Source organism: Ctenopharyngodon idella, chromosome 9 (genome assembly GCF_019924925.1).
Source record: "Ctenopharyngodon idella isolate HZGC_01 chromosome 9, HZGC01, whole genome shotgun sequence".
In the NCBI taxonomy this organism is placed as follows: domain Eukaryota; kingdom Metazoa; phylum Chordata; class Actinopteri; order Cypriniformes; family Xenocyprididae; genus Ctenopharyngodon; species Ctenopharyngodon idella.
This window is the reverse complement of record NC_067228.1, coordinates 24,662,616-24,682,318: the sequence shown is the minus strand read 5'-3', so window position 1 is coordinate 24,682,318 and position 19,703 is coordinate 24,662,616. Positions and strand designations below refer to the sequence as shown.

The 19,703-nt window shown below is 43.0% G+C and overlaps 2 protein-coding genes across 10 annotated transcripts in view; one reads left to right on the top strand and one right to left on the bottom strand.

The window, feature by feature from the left end:
- The window catches only part of si:dkey-4e7.3 (uncharacterized protein LOC402865 homolog), a 49,993-nt gene extending 35,438 nt beyond the window's left edge, over positions 1-14,555 (top strand). For 3 of the 9 annotated variants that reach the window (XM_051906238.1, XM_051906236.1, XM_051906233.1), the window contains exons 3-7: positions 10,974-11,158; positions 12,533-12,712; positions 12,819-12,930; positions 13,729-13,865; positions 13,995-14,555. In XM_051906238.1, the coding sequence (XP_051762198.1) occupies positions 10,974-11,158; positions 12,533-12,712; positions 12,819-12,930; positions 13,729-13,865; positions 13,995-14,336 (956 nt within the window). In that variant the 3' untranslated portion in view covers positions 14,337-14,555. The other 6 variants (XM_051906243.1, XM_051906246.1, XM_051906244.1 and 3 more) reach the window with 6 other exon arrangements.
- Positions 14,556-14,564: 9 nt separating this feature from the next.
- LOC127518954 (cytochrome c oxidase assembly factor 5) lies at positions 14,565-19,250 on the bottom strand. Its single transcript, XM_051906250.1, has 3 exons — positions 19,003-19,250; positions 18,583-18,666; positions 14,565-14,784 (listed from the first exon to the last, which is right to left on the bottom strand). The coding sequence occupies exons 1-3, from the start codon at positions 19,102-19,104 to the stop codon at positions 14,743-14,745; spliced, it is 228 nt and encodes a 75-aa protein (XP_051762210.1). The 5' UTR covers positions 19,105-19,250; the 3' UTR covers positions 14,565-14,742.
- Positions 19,251-19,703: the final 453 nt, after the last annotated feature.

Here is a 19,703-nt window from a genome sequence, read left to right as displayed (position 1 = left end):
AGAGACTCACAATGTAACTTCCTTGTCCCCTCAGAAGGGTACTGCTCAACAGATCAAACCAGTTGAGGTGAAATGGTTCTGTCCTTTCTGTGATAGTACAGAGCATTATTTGAGTCAATGCAAAGCCTTTGCTAAACTTACCACTGACCAGGCCAAAGACTGGATTCAAGATAATAATCGCTGTTGGCGCTGTGCCAGGACTCATCATGCTGCTCAGTGTGACCTTAAAAAGCCCTGCAACCTATTTCAAGGTAAACATCTTCACCCTCTGCACAAAGTGAATGTCAGATCTTCCCAAGAGGATACAGTCAGTGCCGAGAAGAGTTGCCTTACCAGTTCCTCTCCAGACAGATTTTACCTGGACAAACCTGTTGTTGGAAACCGTGTCATGCTCAAGGTAGTACCTGTACATGTTCATTATGAAGACCGTACTTTAGAAACATTTGCACTTCTGGATGATGGCTCTGAGAGAACCATCCTGCTTCCAACTGCTGCCAAAGCCCTGGGCATACAGGGTACACCTAAAGATCTCCCTTTGCACACTGTGTAACAAGACATTGAAGTTTTTCATGGGTCATCTATCTCCTTTCAAGTATCCCCAACCCCCAACCCACAAGCCTCAAATCCTTTACAAGATTGAACATGCCTTCACTGCAGTTCGCCTCAATCTGTCACAGCAGTCTTATCCTGTGGATCAACTGCAGAAGAAATATAGACACTTACGTCGTCCTCCCATCCTGCCTGTGAAAGATGCTCAGCCTCTTTTTCTGATTGGGTCAGATCAACCACATCTCATTACACCAATCGAGCCTATCAGATTAGGTTCTCCAGGTGGACGTGCTGCTGTCATCACACGCCTGGGATGGACCCTCCAGGGCCCTGCATCATTCATGGGGCGGCCTGCATCCTCCCAACAATGCATGCTGACATCTGTCCTTCCCCCTCAAGATAAGCTCTTCAAGAATGTCCAAAGACTCTGGCAGATAGAAACTGTTCCACACAGGGAGGAGAAAGAGGTGACTCGATCCAAACAAGATCAGGAGGCTTTAAAGTTACTCGAAGCCAAGACCATCCGCACAGAAGTGAACAGCATTCTTCGACTGGCAACACCCTTACTACGGCAGAAGGATATGCCTCAGTTGCACGCCCCTAAGGAGTCAGTCATGCCCAATCTGCGCAGTTTTGACGTTTGTTGAAGGATCCAGTGAAAGCAGAGACTTATAGAGCAGAGATGGAGAAGCTCATGCAGACAGGAGCTGTCCAGGAAGTAACTCAGGAGACAACAGACTCTGACGAATGTTAGTATATACCCCACCATATTGTCAGTCATAATGGGAAATCTTGTGTCGTTTTCAACTGTTCCCACCAATATCATGGGCAAAGTCTCAACCAGTTTCTGTTGCCTGGCCCTACACTTGGCGCATCATTGCTAGGTGTACTCCTCAGATTTAGGGAACATCCAGTTGCAGTAAGTGGTGACAGCAAGGCGATGTTCCATCAGGTCCACCTCCTTCCTGAAAATCGTCCCTTACTGCGGTTCCTCTGGCGTGATCTGAAAGTGGATGAACCCCTTAATGTCTTTGAATGGCAGGTGTTACCATTTAGTACTACATGTAGTCCATGTGCCACTTATGCTCTACAGCGCCATGTGACCGAGCACAGCATGACTAGTGAGTCCATCAGGTTCTCAGTGGAGAAATGTTTTTATGTGGACAACTGCCTTCAGAGTCTGAGCACCCCTGAGGCAGCCAGGTACTTGGTCGATGGACTTAGAGAGATGTTTTCCAAAACTGGATTTCAGATACGACAATAGGCCAGCAATGTTCCCAGCGTTATGAGTCACTTACCAACAGAAGCTCAAGCTGAGAGTTTGGAACTTTGGTTAGCTCAAAACAAGTCGAATGTTCCAGAGTCAACCTTAGGCCTAAGCTGGAACTGGCAGACTGATACCCTAGCGTACAAGCACTGACCTGTTGTGTATGAGACTCCCACCCTCAGGAACATCTACAAGGTCCTAGCCACTCAATATGACCCTCTCGGACTTCTTTTGCCCTACACCACTCGAGCCAAGGTCATAATTAGGCAGCTATGGAATAAGCAGCGGGGTTGGGATGATCCAAACTTACCACCTGAACTCTTGCAGTCATGGCGCGTCTGGGAGAATGAACTTCAGTAACTGCCAAGCATCACCCTCTCTAGGACTTATGTCCCTCCTGAGTTGGATAAGGATGGTGCCATACATTTCAGATGCTTCAGAACAGGCATATGGAGCTGTGGCATACATGAGGACCACTGACAAGAGAGGCCAAGTGTACCTGTCTTTCATGGTAGCTCGATCCCGAGTGGCCCCCAAATGTTCTCATTCCATTCCTCGATTGGAACTTTGTGGAGCTCTTGTGGCTGCTCAGTTAGCTAAATTGCTTCAGAAGGAACTGACCTTGCAGATTGAGACCACGGTGTTATGGACAGACTCTTCCACTGTCCTTACCTGGCTGAACTCTGAATCCTGCCACTACAAAGTTTTTGTTGGCAATGGAGTCGCCGAAATCCAGGAGCTAACAGAGAAGTGTTCCTGGCGCTATGTGGATTCTGCAAGCAATCCTGCAGATGACCTCACTAGAGGCAAACCTCTGACTGTCCTTACAGAGACAAACAGATGGTCTCAAGGACCTCAATTCTTACTCCAAGATTCAGCTACCTGGCCAGTGATGCCAAGAACAAACCTAACAGATGACCCCATGGAGCTATGCAAGTCTGCCTTCTGCGGAGCCATGGCATTACCACCCCAATCCATTATCCCTGATTCTTGGAATCATGATACCTGGCAAGAACTCCTGGATGCCACTGCCAAGGAAATTCAGGTAAACCCTACTTCTGATTCCTTTCCTGATGCAGATGATTATCATGAAGCTGAGATCCTTATTCTCAAGCGAGTTCAACAGGAGACTTTCACCAATGATTATCAACGTTTGGAGAAAGGGAAAACCAGTGTCTTCTGACAGTCACCTTCTTACCTTAGCTCCTGAACTGGACAGATTTAGTGGTTTAATCCGAGTGGGAGGTCGATTGAGGAGAGCTGAGTCCATAGCAGAATATACCTTACACCCCATTGTATTGGACGCTCATCATCCAGTCACCCGACTACTGATTAAGCATTATGATTGCAAGCTGCATCATCCAGGACCTGAGAGAGTCTTTGATAAAATAAAACCAGTATTATCTATTGCTTTGAAATGTTATTACATATGAATATAAACTGATATTCAGTTAGTACAGAAATGAATTTCTGATATGCTGCACAAAGCTGAAATTGCGGCATCTCGTAGCAGCACTTCAGGTGGCATCTTTAGCAGCCACAGATATTCTCCGGCAGCTGTCGCTACAGCGGCATCTCGGAGCGGCATCTGCAGACACAGACTTTCTTCTTATTTTAAAAAGCTACATTTTAACAAAATAGCATTATATTCCACAGGTCATTTGTAAGCATTTATTATAAATTTTATTAATACATAGTTTCTGACGCTGCAGTATACATCAGAGAAAGCTGAAATTACTGCGCGTGTAGCCTAATCTTTAATAATCCACACGAGTATAGTCCAACGAAGAAGCAAGCTTTCAAACACAACCAATATAGAAACGAGACCAGACAAAGACATAGTAACAGAACTGAAATGACAAACAGCTGTGCTGATAAGTGCAATGTCCATGGTGACTGCTTGTGGCGGGAAAACAGAACAAAGGAGCACATGTGACTAATGAAAACAAACAAACTGAAAGTCCATGTGGTGAGGGTGTGACAGAACGCCCCCTCCCGGAAGGCACATCCTCGTGCCATAGAGAGGAGGTAAGGAGGATGAAGAGATGGTGAAACGGACTGATGATGCAGGAGGCGGTTCCGGAAGTGGACGGGCGACCGGGATTCAAGAGTCCAGGGTGGTGCAGATGGTGGTGAAAGCCAAGGTGGAGCCTTGAGCAGAGAATGATGGTGCACGATCCAGGCCACAGCCAAGACTGCGCCCCATGGCAGTGTCGCAGGAGGGAGGAGCCATGGCGATGTCGTCAATGACGCCACCATGGGGACGAGCGGAGGCGACGATGACATGGAAGGTGGAGCCCACCACGCAGCCGGAGAGCCGATGACGTGAAGGGACCCCGATGGCCTGGGCAACCGCTACGAAGCCGCAGCGACGACCCCCCGAGGTGGAAGCAGGGATCTGGAGGGCAGAGGTGGAGCTGGAGTGACCGAGGGCGGAGGTGGAGCCTGAGGGAGGGCGGAGCTAGCCATAGCAGAAGGGGTGGAGGGCCAGAGAGCAGCGGATGGCCCGCAAATCCGCAGCGGAGGGACCGGCTGGAGGGACCGGCTCGATTGCGTCCTTTGCCAGGAGGAAGTGCTAACCAGGCTTCCAGACTCCGAGCCAGCAGGATCAAAGGCACCACAGACGTATCCAGCGTGGGGCAGAGAGGCAGAGTGCTGGGACCCGACTCGGACGGCATAGCGTCCTGAAGTGGGGTCGGACTCTGCAAGGTGACAGTGTGTATGGGAGACGGAACAAGAGAGGTGGCCTCGACACACACACTGGCACCTGCTGGCGAGGTGAGAGGGGGCTGAGAGTGGCGAGGTGTAGCACTGCACACTGCCAGCCACGCCCTCTTGGGACCTGGAGGATTGAGAAACAGCTCTTTCTGTGAAAAGGTGGGTACCGCTGGACTCCAGAGAGCCAGCTGCGGAACAAAACGAAACAGAAAATCTCCCTGGCCCTTCTCCGGGGGAGGGAGCAATGCGGGCATCGGCTCCCAAAGAGCTGTCTTTCTCTCCTCCAGGTCGCCCGTCTCAGGACTGCTTCCTCGATCTCTTGCGACCTGGCTTGGCTGGGGTCTGAGCGGGCTGGGCGCGGCGTTCCCGACCAGCTCCCTGCTGTCTGGCATGTGGAGGCTGCTGCTTCACAGACTTGACAGGGGTGGAGGATGACGCAGGCGGGCGCCCTCGGCGACGAGCAGACTGAGGAGGTGCAGCCGGCGGTGGGGTGTAGGCAGCAGCGGACTGCCGGGGCAGGATATGTTTGATGGCCGACCTGTGACACGGGGGAGTCCAGGAACCGATACTCATCTGTCTCCCTCATGTCGGCCAAGGTCAGCCACAGGGTGGCGTTGCTGGACTACAAGAGTAGCCATCGCTTGACCAACGGAGCGTGCCATCACCTTAGTCGCCCGGAGGGCGAGGTCGGTGGCGGCGCGCAGCTCCCCCAGCAGCTGTTGGTCAAGATCACCCTGGGGCATGCCCATGAGCACCTTGGCCTGATAGACCTGGAGCAGGGCCATGGCATGCAGGGCAGAGGCAGCCTGTCCACAGGCTCTGTAAGCCTTCTCGTTGAGACCCGAAGAGAACTTACAGGCCCGGGATGGGAGACGCGGTTCACCACGCCAGCCAGCGGCCGTTGGACACAGTTGCATTGCGACAGCGCACTCGACTGGAGGGATCCTGGCATACCCCTTAGCTTCTCCGCCATCCAGAGTGGTGAAGGCAGAGGAGGGACCAGGTCTGGCACGAACGCTATACGCCGTTCTCCACGACTTACTCACCTCCTCATGCACCTCCGGGAAGAAAGGTACCGGGGCGGGACGCTGAGGACCAGCGGGAAAGAATATCCGTCAACTCGGGATCGGGCTCGGGCAATGCTACGGTCCCGGAGGGAGGCAGCACAGCCGAGTCTTCATCTCCTGAGGACTCCAGCTCACCTTCTGATGCCGCGATCGACATCTGTTCGCCCGCAGGCGCGCTGAAGGAAACGGATGGTCGCTCAACAGAGGGACCACCACGATCCTCCAGCAACACCACTGGCTGCAGTGTTGTTGAGGGGTTAGGGGCCCGCGGAGCGAGGAAGCCCTAACCGTGATCCTCAAGTCACCCTTCCTACACGCCGACGCACCGCTCTCCTGATCGGAGCCAGAGAAAACGGCCGAACGGGGCATAGTGGAGGGGATCCCCGCTCCCTGAGAACCAAGGAACGAGAGTCTAGACCTCAACACTGAGATAGTCATGTTCCCGCAATGAGAACATGAACTATCCATAAAAGCTGCCTCAGCATGCTGAACGCCCAGACATGTGACACAGCGATTGTGACCGTCAGCAGGGACCAGGGAACGACCGCACCCAGTAATGCACAGACGAAATGATATCTTGAAAAAGACACAGTGTTCGTCTGTGAAGCTCTTTCAGAAGGGGGAAAATCAGCTCTTGTTCTTTGTGCTGAAGCACACAGGGATCAGCTGCAATGTGACTGCAGGTAAACACTGATCGCCTGACAGTCACACGCACAGAAGAACTGGCCCAAATCGCAAACCAACCGGCAGAAATGGTGCTGTGATAACAGCAGTTGAGAGCTCTGTAACAGCTCGCGGCTTCGCTGTAGGGTGCCTTAACACCAGCACAGTAAACGAGGCTCTTCAAAGGCTTGAGAAGTTTACTCTCAGTCGATAGCAGGAACACACACAAGTTGGCTCCGAAGCAAAAGACAGAGTGCGACTGCATCCGCTTCTGTATTTATACCCGCCTTGCGGGGGTGGTGTGCGCTGTGCGAATATCGCATGCCAATTAAATTGGCTTGTTTAGTTACACTCGAAGGTGATAGGGCTCTCTGGCGATATCCCAATTCGTCGGTTCACTTCTGACGTACGTCGAACGTGACCGACTGAAAGGGAACAAATGTCGTGAAGCCAAACCCCCCTATGGAAGAAGAAAGCCGTCGTGTTTACAACTGTGACAATGAGCGCTTTCCAGGATCAACTGAACACTGGATTTTCAAAAGTATGTGACGTTTGCGGCTCCATTGTTGCAGTAAACTTGCACAACGATCTTAAATTAATAATTTATTATATGCACGCCGGTCTGTTTTTGTAGGGACATCAGCTTTACATTTTCACACCCCTAAACTTGACGCGGAGCAAAACGAACTGTGATTAGTTGCGTTACATGTCATAAGTAGCAGTAGCGTACGCAACACGCTTCCTCACAAGGCCAATGGTATCATAGAAGCGAAAAACGGCGGCCACGCCGCAGTCACTTCAATATACCGCGACAGCAACGCTGCGGGAACAGAATTAAATCCTGCCGAGCGAGAGGTGAAGATCAGACCGAAGATACTGGGCTAAGGTTACACCAATCATAGAGTAGAACAACAGCCAATAGCGTCGCCACTAGGAGTGTTGATAGGCAGAGCCAGGCCAATGAGCTGCCAGCTCAAGTCCACCAAAATTTGCATATCAGCTAGAATAGCTGACTGCGCTGAATAATACAGGGCAGCATACAACAGAAATCACATATCAGTGTGCACAAAACAGCGTTAACAGCCAAAGCGGTAACAACTGCACAGATGTAGTCAATAGACAGAATAGCAGGTTGCACCGAATACAGGATACCATAATAACAAATATCACAAATCAGTGTGCGCATAAGCACAGCGTTAACAGCCAAAGCGGTAACAACTGCACAGATGTAGTCAATAGACACATCTATTCCGATTAAAATCATTCCGATTGAAAGATTCTGTGGAGTGTTTACATGTGATGTTATCTAATCCGATATGGTGTTTACATGTACCGGCGCTTTCAATCTAAATGACTTCGTGACATGCGCACATTAGCTTATGTCCTGTTTGCCGCCGTGTATTCCTGTCAACATGGAGTTTCGTCATTTCTTATGCATGCTATTTTTATGTAAAGTGTTGCTCTTAATCAAGCAATAGCGTGAAATTTGTAGCATATTACTGCTGGATGGTATGAGGAAAATACGGGAACAGGAAGCTGACCTGTTTGGTGGCTGTGCATCTCTAAGGAGCATCCCAATACTACCCCTCGCTTATCGTGTGAATGATGCATGTATAGATGATGAAGGTCCATGCGGGACCTGTGCCGACATGAGAACCCTAGAGGCAGTTTCCGCACTCGGTGTGCAGCTCTCCCACGGGGGAGAGCATGACGAGCCGGGCTTATGATGAAAAGCTGTTTTTCTTTTTTTATTGCTGCTTGGCGTCGTGGGTGGTGGTGGGTATGCCGACATCCCTGTGACACTGGGAGGCCTTTTAACCGACTGCGGCTCTGCGCTGCTCTGAGGCAGGGCAAGTAACGCAGTATCGTTCCTGAAGGATTGGGTGAGAGGAATGCGGATGCTAGTCGGCATGAGCTCATCATCGGGGTCCACGAGGTCCACCACTGTTATTGAGGGCAGACGGACTCACAGCGCTGCTCCTGAAAGGGCATCATCCAGGCAGAAGCGCCGCGGTCCAGAGGCACTTTTCTGAGGAAAAAGTGTCATACTCACCGGAACGCTACAGGTTGGAGCAACCATTCTGAGGCACCTTCCTAGGCAATGAGCGTACATCAACGGCGAGCTGAGATGGCTTTTTGTAGCTGAAGGAAAAGATTCTGAGGCAATGGCATTCAGCGCCGCCCTATAATGCGGGGGAGCCCGCCTATATTCCGCGCGCTTGAACGCCATTTCTCGCCCGTGAGATTTTATAAGGCTTCAGTAGATTCGAGGAAGGAGAGGATAGCCCCATAGCGCCACCTTCGGTGACGCAGTGTCAAGAGACCGACTCGAAAGGGAACCGCAGACTTGGGCTGCTTTTACACTGTTGCAGTGGGTTAAATCGACCACAAATAATGTGATACTTAGCCCCTGGAATGCGAATTTTACCAGGGGAGCCCCGCCAAAAATGCGAAATTTACATTGCATGTCATTCCACGCTGGGTGTCCTTGGGCGACGTTGGACGTAATCGCTGAACATTTTTTTAATTTGGTTCTTCGAAATTAACAGTTCAAATTAACTCTTTCCATCATGAACGCACACACTGCTCCGGGTGTCAATACTCACAGCTGTGTGTGTGCACTTGGATAGGTGAAATGCAGAGCACAAAATCCTAGTATGGGACACGTCACTTTCACTTTAACTTCAACAGTTCAAAAGAAACTATAGTTTGTGACTTATGGCATCAAAGTACCGCGAGAACGATTCGAGAGCAGCCAGCTGATTCATTGGGCTGCATACGTCAACAAGGAAGTTTTTTTTTTTTTTTTAACAACTTAACGGTTACTTTCCTTAAATAAATAACACCGCCTCGATAACAGAGGACACAGCCGAAAAGAGACGGATGTAAACACCAAGGAAGAGAAAGAAGAAGATACGATTCGTTGAAAGTAAGTATACACGGACATCTCTAGTTTGGACAATAATTTACACCTTAGTAATGAACCTTTAAACCACGGAGTTAAAACAGTTAAATGTTAATATAAGATAATTATTAATGTTATAGTCATTCTACCCGCTGATATTTCTATGCTGCAAGATAGGTCGAGTGAAGATCAGTGTGCGTGCACTTTAGGTAAGGTTATATGTTCTCTTGTGCATTATTTAGATGTACTTTTAGAGAAGTGTTTCTTAGAAGACAACAGACACGTGGATTAACTAAAAATCGGTTAAATAGTTAATTTCGGTTTGTTTTGTGTTGCTTGTGGGTGGGTTTACCTACAGTACATCTCAGAAAATGGGTTAGTGCTACAGTCTAAAACATTTTAATGGAAAACATTATATGAAACATAATGGGCTATGCACGGAGCGTTCTTTAGAACTTCTGCATTAATATAAGCCAGCTCGAAAACTTCCGGTGAGATGTCATTTGCTGGTGTGTTGAGCATCAGTAGTACAATACTTAGTTTATAATCAGAATATAGTCACTTAAATAGTCAGGCATAGCATTGTTTTAGTTATTCAAACATAAGACGGCATAAAAAATAAATAAATAAAGACGTACCTCATTGTTCCTCCTCGGCTAAATTCAATTAGACCATCAGTTTTCACACTTTTATGTGAAAAAAAGCTTCAAAAATTAAATATTTATTGTGCACTTTAGTTAGATTAATTGAATAAAATGTGTGTTTTTACAAGTGTGCTGAAATCATTGATCATGCGCTGCACTGACTGACAGCTGCTGTAAGCGCGGTGCTCGCTTTCTGTCACAAGAAAAGTTATTGTTTTTCTTAAGATTTTTTTGAGTATTTCATACTTCACATTGACACATTCACATATTTTTAAACCTAGTTATTTTATAATGTTTAATATTTAGTCAAAAACGAAGTGAAAAACGACTAGAGGAAATGGCTGATATATGCGCAAATAAATGCTACTTTGCCGCCACCTGCTGGTTAAAGTGGTAATTATTGTCTTTTTTTATTTTTAAATAAGTGTTTTCTATCAAATGTTGAATTTCCTACATTTTGAAACTTGGAGTTTTACAATGGGGACAATCTTAGAAGGATGAACAAATAATGTTTGTTGTCATATTAAAAATAACATTTGAAGTGCTAGGGGAAAAAATGCGTGTGCGTGTCTAATTACAGACACGGCGTTTTAAACGGTCCCAATAGCTTCGTCTTTATTGCAATCAATAAAACTGGTTTATTGGAAAATTAGGTAAATGGGATAACTGCATTAAAATATGAATACAACATAAAAAGTCAACCATTCATGGTTTTGTGTTGGTGTACAGCGACTAGAATGAACAGCTAACAGTTCACCAGAAATGCCCGAGCTGGCTTAACGACAACCAGGAAGTAACCGTGCATATAGCCTATTGCGTAATTAACTACCCAAAGTTCCTCCTACAGATACCGAGAGTTTGCCACTGCATCAGACAGCTTTCAAGAAACTCACACGAACGTCTACAACCACTTCACTAAAGGTAAGATAAATCCTGCAGAGACCTCATTCATGCATGCACTAGTTATTAACCTACTAATTAGTCACTTGGCTGACATATTTACCCTAAGTGTCCAACAGTACATTTATGAAGCGTCTTGCACAAGAGCATAAAGACATGTGGGGTTTGAATGTTCAACTTTCACCAGCCTGGACATTAAAACAGGATTCACCACCAACTTTTGTTAACTAAATGCCTTTTGTTCTCATATTGTTGTGAAGAAGCCAGCATGAAGAAACTGCTTGTGGACCTGGACTGTGGTGTGGATGATGCTCAGGCTCTCATGATGGCTTTGGCAGCGCCGGACGTGCAGATCCTGGGCATCACTTGTGCTCAGGGCAACACTTCAGTAGAAAATGTCTGCAAAAATGTCCTGCGTGTCCTGAAAGTGTGTAAGCATCTGGAGGTGAGATATGCTTGGAAAGTGGTCAGTACATACCACAATGAGATGAAATGGAAGTTGCAATAGTCTTTTCTTTGTTATCGTGATGTATATTCGAGCATGGTTGCGAAGTCTGCATAATAAAACTAGCCCATTGGCTAATCAAAAATAGCTCAAAAGTGGCCCATTGACCATATCCCAAATATAAACTCAAAATACGCCACTCCCATACCTAAAATGCATATTTTACAGTCACTGTTATGCAAATTAAAAACCACTTGACTATATCATTGTGATCATGAACAATTCAAAGGCTCCCTACTAGTGTATGGAGTTACTTCTGTCTTTACTCAATCAAAAAATAATTATATTGTAATTAAAAAATAAAAATAAATGATGCAAATAAAGTCTTCTTAAAGCTATATTAATTACAAAAATAATTAGTAGCAAAACTCTTTGCAGTGTCAGTACATTTTTGCTTTCCTTTGTGCAGTTTTCATCTCACACACACAAATTTGCTCTCTGTTCTGCTGTCATTGTTTGCGAACAATGACCTTTGCTTGCAGTGGGTGATATCTAAGCACCAGAATGAAAGACCTGTTTCTATTGGTCACTCTCCCTTGGTGCAATAATTTGGCCACACCCACTATGTGGTCCCACCAGACTGGCTATGACAGAGAGCTATGATAGCTCTTTATAAAGAAATATTAAAGGGTTAGTTCACCCCAAAATGTAAATTCTGTCATTACTCACCCTCATGTCGTTCCACACCTGTAAGATCTTCAGAACACAAATGAAGATCTTTTTGATGACAGAATGCTGTCAGATTTCTTTCCATAGACTGCTTTTGTAACTACAACTTTGACTCTTCAAAAACTTCATAAAGAGATCGGAAAACTAGTCCATATGAATCAAGCTGAAATTTTGCTCTCAAACACATTATGTTTGAATAAAAAAGACTCCATACCAGTGGCCCTCCTTCACAAAACTTAACATCTAGCACAGTTTTATCATTGGTAGAATATTCAGTACAAGCATTTCAGTCAAATATTATTTATAGTTAAAGTAACCCAATTCCACTGTAAAAATCACTGACTTGGTAACACTGTAACCAAGTGAAATGCTTTTTGAACAATAAGAAAAAGAAAAAAAGTTTGTCCATCCGAATGGATTATGTGAAACAAACTTCCGTATTCTGTAAAACATGTCACATTGCTTCCGGCAATGTGTTGTTCAGAAATATATATTCTGTTATAATTCTAGCTGTTTGCATAGATGTTTTTAGATTAAACAACTCCAAGAATAACTTTTCTTACTACAAAGTAATGTTTTATGGTCCAGCACATCACAGTCATTACAGCATAATCAGAAAGCCTGATTGTGTCTCTGAATTGCTAGATTCCTGTATTTCGTGGAGCAACTAATTCACTCTTGGGGCAAACCGTTGGTTCTGGAGATTTTCATGGCAAAGATGGACTCGGGGACGCCCCAGACCCTGAAGCTCCTGGTCTGGAACTTATCCAGAAAGAGATCGCTGCGTCAGCCATGATCCGAATAGTCAATGCGAATCCTGGAGAGGTGTATATGATATATTGTCAAATATTGATTATACTGTTGAATATTGATTAATGGAAATAACATGCATTTCAAGTATTTTACCATGTGTTGTTCCTGCTTCTCTAAGGTGTCTTTAGTGGCCACGGCTCCACTGACAAATGTGGCTTTGGCGGTGAAACTGGACCCCTCATTTCCCCAGAAACTCAAAGGCCTTTACATTATGGGTGGCAATACAGACTGTGAGTCCCTAAAACTTACTTTACACTTACTGTTTTATCAGAATAGGACGGGCAATATATCCAATATTATAGCTGTTATGTTTCATTTATTTCAGTGAAGTTTAATGTGACAGCTTTGATGAACTGGTTCAAAGTAAATCTCTACAGTCAATGTTTCTCTAAAAACAGACTTTTATTTGGCAGTGATGTCAGTTTAGCTGCAATGACGGCTTCTCTCAAATAAATCTACATGGCCACTTTAAACTGATTTACTGAAAATGAATCAAGGCCTTTAAGCCATGTCAAAGCACAAATAGAAATACAAAGATAAACAGTGCCGGTCAAAAGTTTGTAATAATTAAGATTTTTGAAGGTTTTTGTTAAAACAGTAATATTGTTCAGTAAAAACAGAAATATTGTGAACTATGATTATTTCTGTGATGCAAAGCTCAATTTTCAGCATCATTACTCCAGTCTTCAATGTCACATGATCCTTCAGAAATCATTTTAATATGCTGATTTGGTGTTTAATTATTATTAGTGCTCCGTTATTAATAATGGTTCTTATTGTTATCAATGTGAAAACAGTTGTGCCTGTTCTGTCTTAATTCTTCCTAATTGTTGACCAGTAGTGTATATTTTTCAAAAGGATGTTTATTTTATGCAATGCAATATTACCCATCCCTAAACCAGAATCACGTGTACCTGAAATACAAACATTATAATCAGTCTGATATGTATTGCTGGTATCTGTCTTCTATATTAATATTTTTCATGCAGTTTAATCAGGTTAAAAAAATAACAACCATTTCTCTTTAGCTCGTGGGAACGTCACTGTGTGTGGAGAGTACAACTTTGCAGCTGATCCTGAAGCAGCTTATATTGTCCTGAATGAATTCATTTGCCCAATTTATATTGCAACATGGGAGTTCACCTGTCGCAGTCAATTACCCTGGGTGAGATCCTCATGTCTTAAAAAAAAATACAATAATCCATATAGATTGTGTATAATGTAAATATAACTGTTGGTGTTTCTTGTATACCCAGTATCTATGTCATATAATATTTGTGTGTGTCTGTTTCAGGAGTTCTGTGACGGTTGGCTGGCCCAGGACACAGATAAGGCTCGCTTTATGAAGCAGATCTTTCAGAAGATCATGGATTCCAACAAGAAGCCTGAGAAGGATCTGGAGGAGGGACAGGGATTCATCTCCTGTGACTCTTATGCCATGGCAGCGGCCATAGATGATACATTTATTATTGAAACCATACAAAAACCGGTCACTGTGGAGCTTGCGGGGAACTACTGCCGGGGAATGATGGTTGTAGATCACCTCGACCTTCTGAAGAAGACTCACAAAGCCCACATCTTGAAGAAGGTCGACTTGGAGAAGTTTAAAGTGCTCATGATGAATGCTTTGAAATAAATGTTCATTAGCAGCCATGTCCATAATGGCATCATGTTACTTATAACTATATTATTTTTATAAACATCTTTGAAGACAGGCTACTTTTACACATATTCTCACACATTTAAGAAAAAATTCTTTTTTACTCAATCATAAAACCATGTTGTAAATATTTACCACAAAGTAAATTGGTTAAGATGGCAAACACCTGCTGAAATAAATTTGATAAACTACTAATGCTTTAAATATTCTTCTCGTTTGTGGAAACATTTTATTTTATGAATTCTGACATTGGTGCACTCATAAGCATTATGAGTTAAGGCCTATTTACCACAAGAAAAATTTGCTTAAAAAGCAGAATATTTACAAGTTTGAGAGCTTTTTCTTGTGTCTTGGCATCTTCATACAAAACACATGGTGTTATTCAGTCTCCCTTTCTGCCTCTGAATCGAGATCGGGTGTCCAGCTGTAATAAAAAGGAAAGTGATTTTAATGTAGCCTACAGTAAAAGACATTCTTACCATGTTAGCTTGTGCGCTTGACTGTAGTTTAGCTGGATTAAAACAGAGCTATTTAAAAAAAAAAAAAAAAAAATCAAATCAAATTGGTCAACACAAAGGACCACAGTAACTTAAATATGGAAGCCCGTTTCCGCCACAATTGAGTAAAAAAATTTAATTCTGTAAGTCATAATAATGAGAAACTTTCTCAATTATGACTTAGTATCTCATTATATTGAGAAAGTTTCTCGTAATTATGACTTAGTTTCTCATAATAATGAGAAACTTTCTCGTAATAATGACTTAGTTTCTCATAATAACGAGAAACTTTCTCGTAATAATGACTTAGTTTCTCATAATAACGAGAAACGTCTACGCATGCGCAGAGCAGCGGAGCAGAAGGGCGTTGCACGCTAGCGACATCCGCTGGTCAAAGTCTCGTAAATGCGAGAACAGCAAACATGGCACGTTATGCAAAACAGTTGTTTTCGTTAAAGTAATCTATAGTATCATTAAATAATATCAGTTATTATAAATTATCGGTATATCTTCAAATTTTCCATGCGCACGAGAAGGTGGAACACAAAGTGGTTTCCGTGGTAACGGTGGAAACTGTTGCATGAACGCGACGGCTTACAAAACTATCAGATTAACGAAGGAATAGGACATGTATTCGTTAAGTTTAGGTGCAACGTCTTCATAAAATGTGTAGGTTTATGTGTTAACGTTAACACGTATTTCGCGGATGAGTCTAGGCTATTTGATGTGCAGGTTTGCCTAGACAAGGCGCTGGAAAGCTTTTCTAATATAAACCGGGTCCTAAAGCACTTGCCCAGTCATAAACTTTCATTCCAGTGATATTCCTACAGAAAACACCTTTTAAGATGTTTATGACTCATTAGATTGTATGCAAAAGACAGCTTTCCAGGTGAAGCGTTCTTTAACAGACTTGGATATGTAGGTATGTGATGTTTTATCATTCCTCTATCTGTTTGAAATCCATGGATCACCACTCTGTGTTTCTGCTTGTTCATACACAAAAATACAAACGAATGTTACAAATGAATAAACGACTATATCCCGTCTCATAGGCTACTGATAATTAATCAATAAATGTTATTTATTTATTGATATTATAGATTACACTTTTGCAGAACGTGCCATGGTTGCGGAGTTATCGCATTTGACCAGCGGATGTCGCTAGCGTGTCACTGCTCCGCTGCTTTGCGCATGCGTAGAAGTTTCTCATTATTATGAGAAACTAAGTCATAATTACGAGAAAGTTTCTCGTTATTATGAGAAACTAAGTCATAATTACGAGAAAGTTTCTCATTATTATGAGAAACTAAGTCATTATTACGAGAAAGTTTCTCAACATAATGAGATACTAAGTCATAATTATGAGAAAGTTTCTCATTATTATGACACAGAATTATATTTTTTTACTCAATTGTGGCGGAAACGGGCTTCCATACTTAAACCACAGTTTAAAAAGCAGAAAAAGAAAATAACATTATTGTGGCAGTACCACATAGAGTTATTGTAGTTATAAAAAAAAAAAAAAAAAAAACTTGAAATAAAGTGTTGATTGCACTTTATTTTACAGTATGTGTAATTACAGCATACTTACCTAATTACTGGGTAATATAAGGTAACTACATGGGTTAAGGTTAGGTTTATGGATAGGTTCAGGCTTAGTACCTACTTATTACCCAGTAATTGTAATTACTATAATAAGTACATAGTATGTACAGTATCTCACAAAAGTGAGTACACCCCTCACATTTCAGCAACCATTTTAGTATATCTTCTCAAGGGACAACACTATAGAAATGAAACTTGGATATATTTTAGAGTAGTCAATGTGCAGCTTGTATAGTAGTACAGATTTACTTTCCTCTGAAAAGAACTTAACATACAGCCATTATTGTCTAAATAACTGCCAACAAAAGTGAGTACATCCTAAGTGATAATAGCTGTACGTCGTTTAACCATGCAAAGCCACATGTCCTATTCATCATGATCATGTTTTTGTCTGCTTGACAGGACCATACAAATTTGTTTATCTTGTATTAGAGCAGTTTAAATTTGGTGCTTTGAGTACAATTCTCTCATACTGATCACTGGATGTTCAACATGGCACCTCATGGCAAAGAACTCTCTGAGGATTTGAGAATTAGAATTGTTGCTCTCCACAAAGATAGCCTAGGCTATAAGAAGATCGGTAACACCATGAAATTGAGTTACAGTACAGGGTCATAGAGAGGTTTTTCAAGATGGGTTCCACTCGAAACAGGCCTCGCAAGGGTCGATCAAAGTAGTTGAGTCCTCGTGCTGTGCGTCAGGTGAAAACAGACGCATGAGTGCTGCCAGCATTGCTTTAGAGGTTGCAGAAGCGGAAGGTCAGCTTGTCAGTGCTCGGACCATACGCCGCACACTGCAACAAGTCGGTTTGCAAAGAAGCCTCTTCTGAAGCTGGCTCACAAGAAAGCCCACAAACAGTTTGCTGAAGACAACCTGTCCAAGAGCATGAATTACTGGAACCATGTCCTGTGGTCTGATGAGACTAAGATAAACTTGTTTGGTTCAGATGGTGTCCAGCATGTGTGGCGACGCCCTGGTGAGGAGTACCAAGAAAATTGTGTCTTGGCTACAGTCAAGCATAGTGGTGGTAGCAACATGGTCTGGGGCTGCATGATTGCTGCTGGTACTGGGGAGCTCTGCTTCATTGAGGGAAACATGGACTCCAACATGTACTGTGACATTCAGAAGCAGAACATGATGCCCTCCCTTCAGAAACTGGGCTGAACGGCATGATAATGACCCCAAACACACCGCCAAGATGACAACTGCCTTGCTGAGAAAGCTGAAGGTGAAGGTGATGGAGTGGCCAAGTATGTCTCCAGACCTGAACCCTATTGAGCACCTGTGGGGCATCCTCATGCGGAAGGTGGAGAAGCACCATGTGTCTAACATCCAGCAGCTCCGTAATGACATTATAAAGAAGTGGAAGAGGATCCCAGCAACAACCTGTGCAGCTCTGGTGAATTCCACTCCCAGGAGGATTAAGGCAGTGCTAAATAACAATGGTGCTCACACAAAATATTGACACTTTGGTCACAGTTTTGACATGTTCACTTAGGGTGTACTCACTTTTGTTGCCAGTTATTTAGACAATAATGGCTGTATGTTAAGATATTTTCAGAGGACAGTAAATCTGTACTGCTATACAAGCTGCACATTGTCTACTCTAAAATATATCCAAATTTCATTTCTATAGTATTGTCCCTTGAGAAGATATACTAAAATGGTAGCTGAAATGTAAGGGGTGTACTCACTTTTGTGAGATACTGTATATGTGAAAAAGGACTGTAAAATAAAGTACTACCAAAATGTTTTTGATTTTTATTTCAATTAACAACAAACTTATGTTACCTTGCTAATTAAATAAAATAAAATTAGTTTAATAGTTTAATTATTTAGTTTAATTACTATAATAGTATCTCAATTATGCTGGAATAGTATCTCACTGATACTAAAATAACACTGGTACCACAGTATACAGATGCTAATAACATGGTACTGAAAGATTAACACATATGTGCATCAATATTTCAAGGTACTTCAAAGTTTTTAAAACGGCCACTGTTTAAAAGTTTAAATTTCAACAATGAATTGGTGTAGAAACATAATTATATCATTAAAAAGTTTTTATTTTCAGAAAAGAAAACTGCGCAAAAAATCTCAGCAGCTGATGTACTGACCATGGATCTCTTGCACTCAAAGAAAGCCACCTGCAAGCCTTTGCAATGTCCTTCCTTCAGACACTCACTGGGCTTCTTACCTTCCTGTGGACACAATAAAGACTTAGATACAGCTTCTATTATGCAGTAACTTTTGAACTTGGCGACCATAATGTTTTAAGGAATCAAACTGAAAATGTGCAAAAACAAAGACATAGTATGTCATTAAAAAATTTCACTCAAACCAAAAGAATTAAATTATTTAAACCATACCATTGTGTTCATGTATATTGTGAAACTAGTCATGTTTTAAATCGTGCGTTTTGTTTATATCATCGTGTCCCCATCATAAAAGGAAAGGTCCATATGATGAGCAAAATAAACAAAATCATGACATAGATCAATGTTGCTGTGCATGGTAACAAATAACGCAGAAGTTACCTTCACTACACAGTCATGCTGAAGGAGACAGGCTTTGAAATCCTCTCTTACTCCAGCGCAGGCGCGGCCATCTTCCTCTTTATCCTCATAATATTTGGGCATTCTGTAGAGCTTTCATCCGAGTGAGTTTAAGCGAAATACGGATTTAGAAATGTGGCAAAAAGAACAAAACAAGCTACAGATAAGTCAAATGTGAGATTATTATGAAAGCGGCCATGTTAAATATGACGTATGTGCGGAAGTGGAACGGAAGTGCGTTGTGGGAATTGTAGTTCGCGAATGTTTTCTTTGTTTGGGCTTACAAATCTCAGCACAGCTCCAAGAATTTTATTGAAAATAGTGTTGAATAATGCCATTTTATACTGCTAACAGTTATGCATAGATTTAAATTATTTATGGTATTACGAATTTGACAGTCCTGTAGAAGTGCAAAGTATTTGCATGAACCAGAAGATGGCGCTAAAATAATGATTTTTGTCCCAAAAATATTTACACACTTAATCTAAAGCAATGAAATGGAAATTTGGCACAAGCACAGTTTTCAAGCAAAATGTTTCACAAAAACATATTTAGGACAAAAGGGTTCGGACAATTTCTTTTTAAGTCGTTTAAGTCACTGCAAAAATGGCTCCCAAAGTTAGTTCTAGCACATTTGTTTGCAGATGCTGCTTGATTTTTTGTTTTCTAATGCAATGAACATT

What these genes read in the sequence shown, in the direction of transcription:
- LOC127518954 (XM_051906250.1), bottom strand. Translation starts at nt 19,104, where the DNA reads ATGCCCAAATATTATGAGGATAAAGAGGAAGATGGCCGCGCCTGCGCT. An exon ending in AGCATGACTGTGTAGTGAAG is followed by an intron (nt 18,667 to 19,002) that starts GTAACTTCTGCG and finishes TTGTGTCCACAG; the next exon opens with GAAGGTAAGAAGCCCAGTGA. An exon ending in TTGAGTGCAAGAGATCCATG is followed by an intron (nt 14,785 to 18,582) that starts GTCAGTACATCA and finishes TTTTTATTACAG; the next exon opens with CTGGACACCCGATCTCGATT.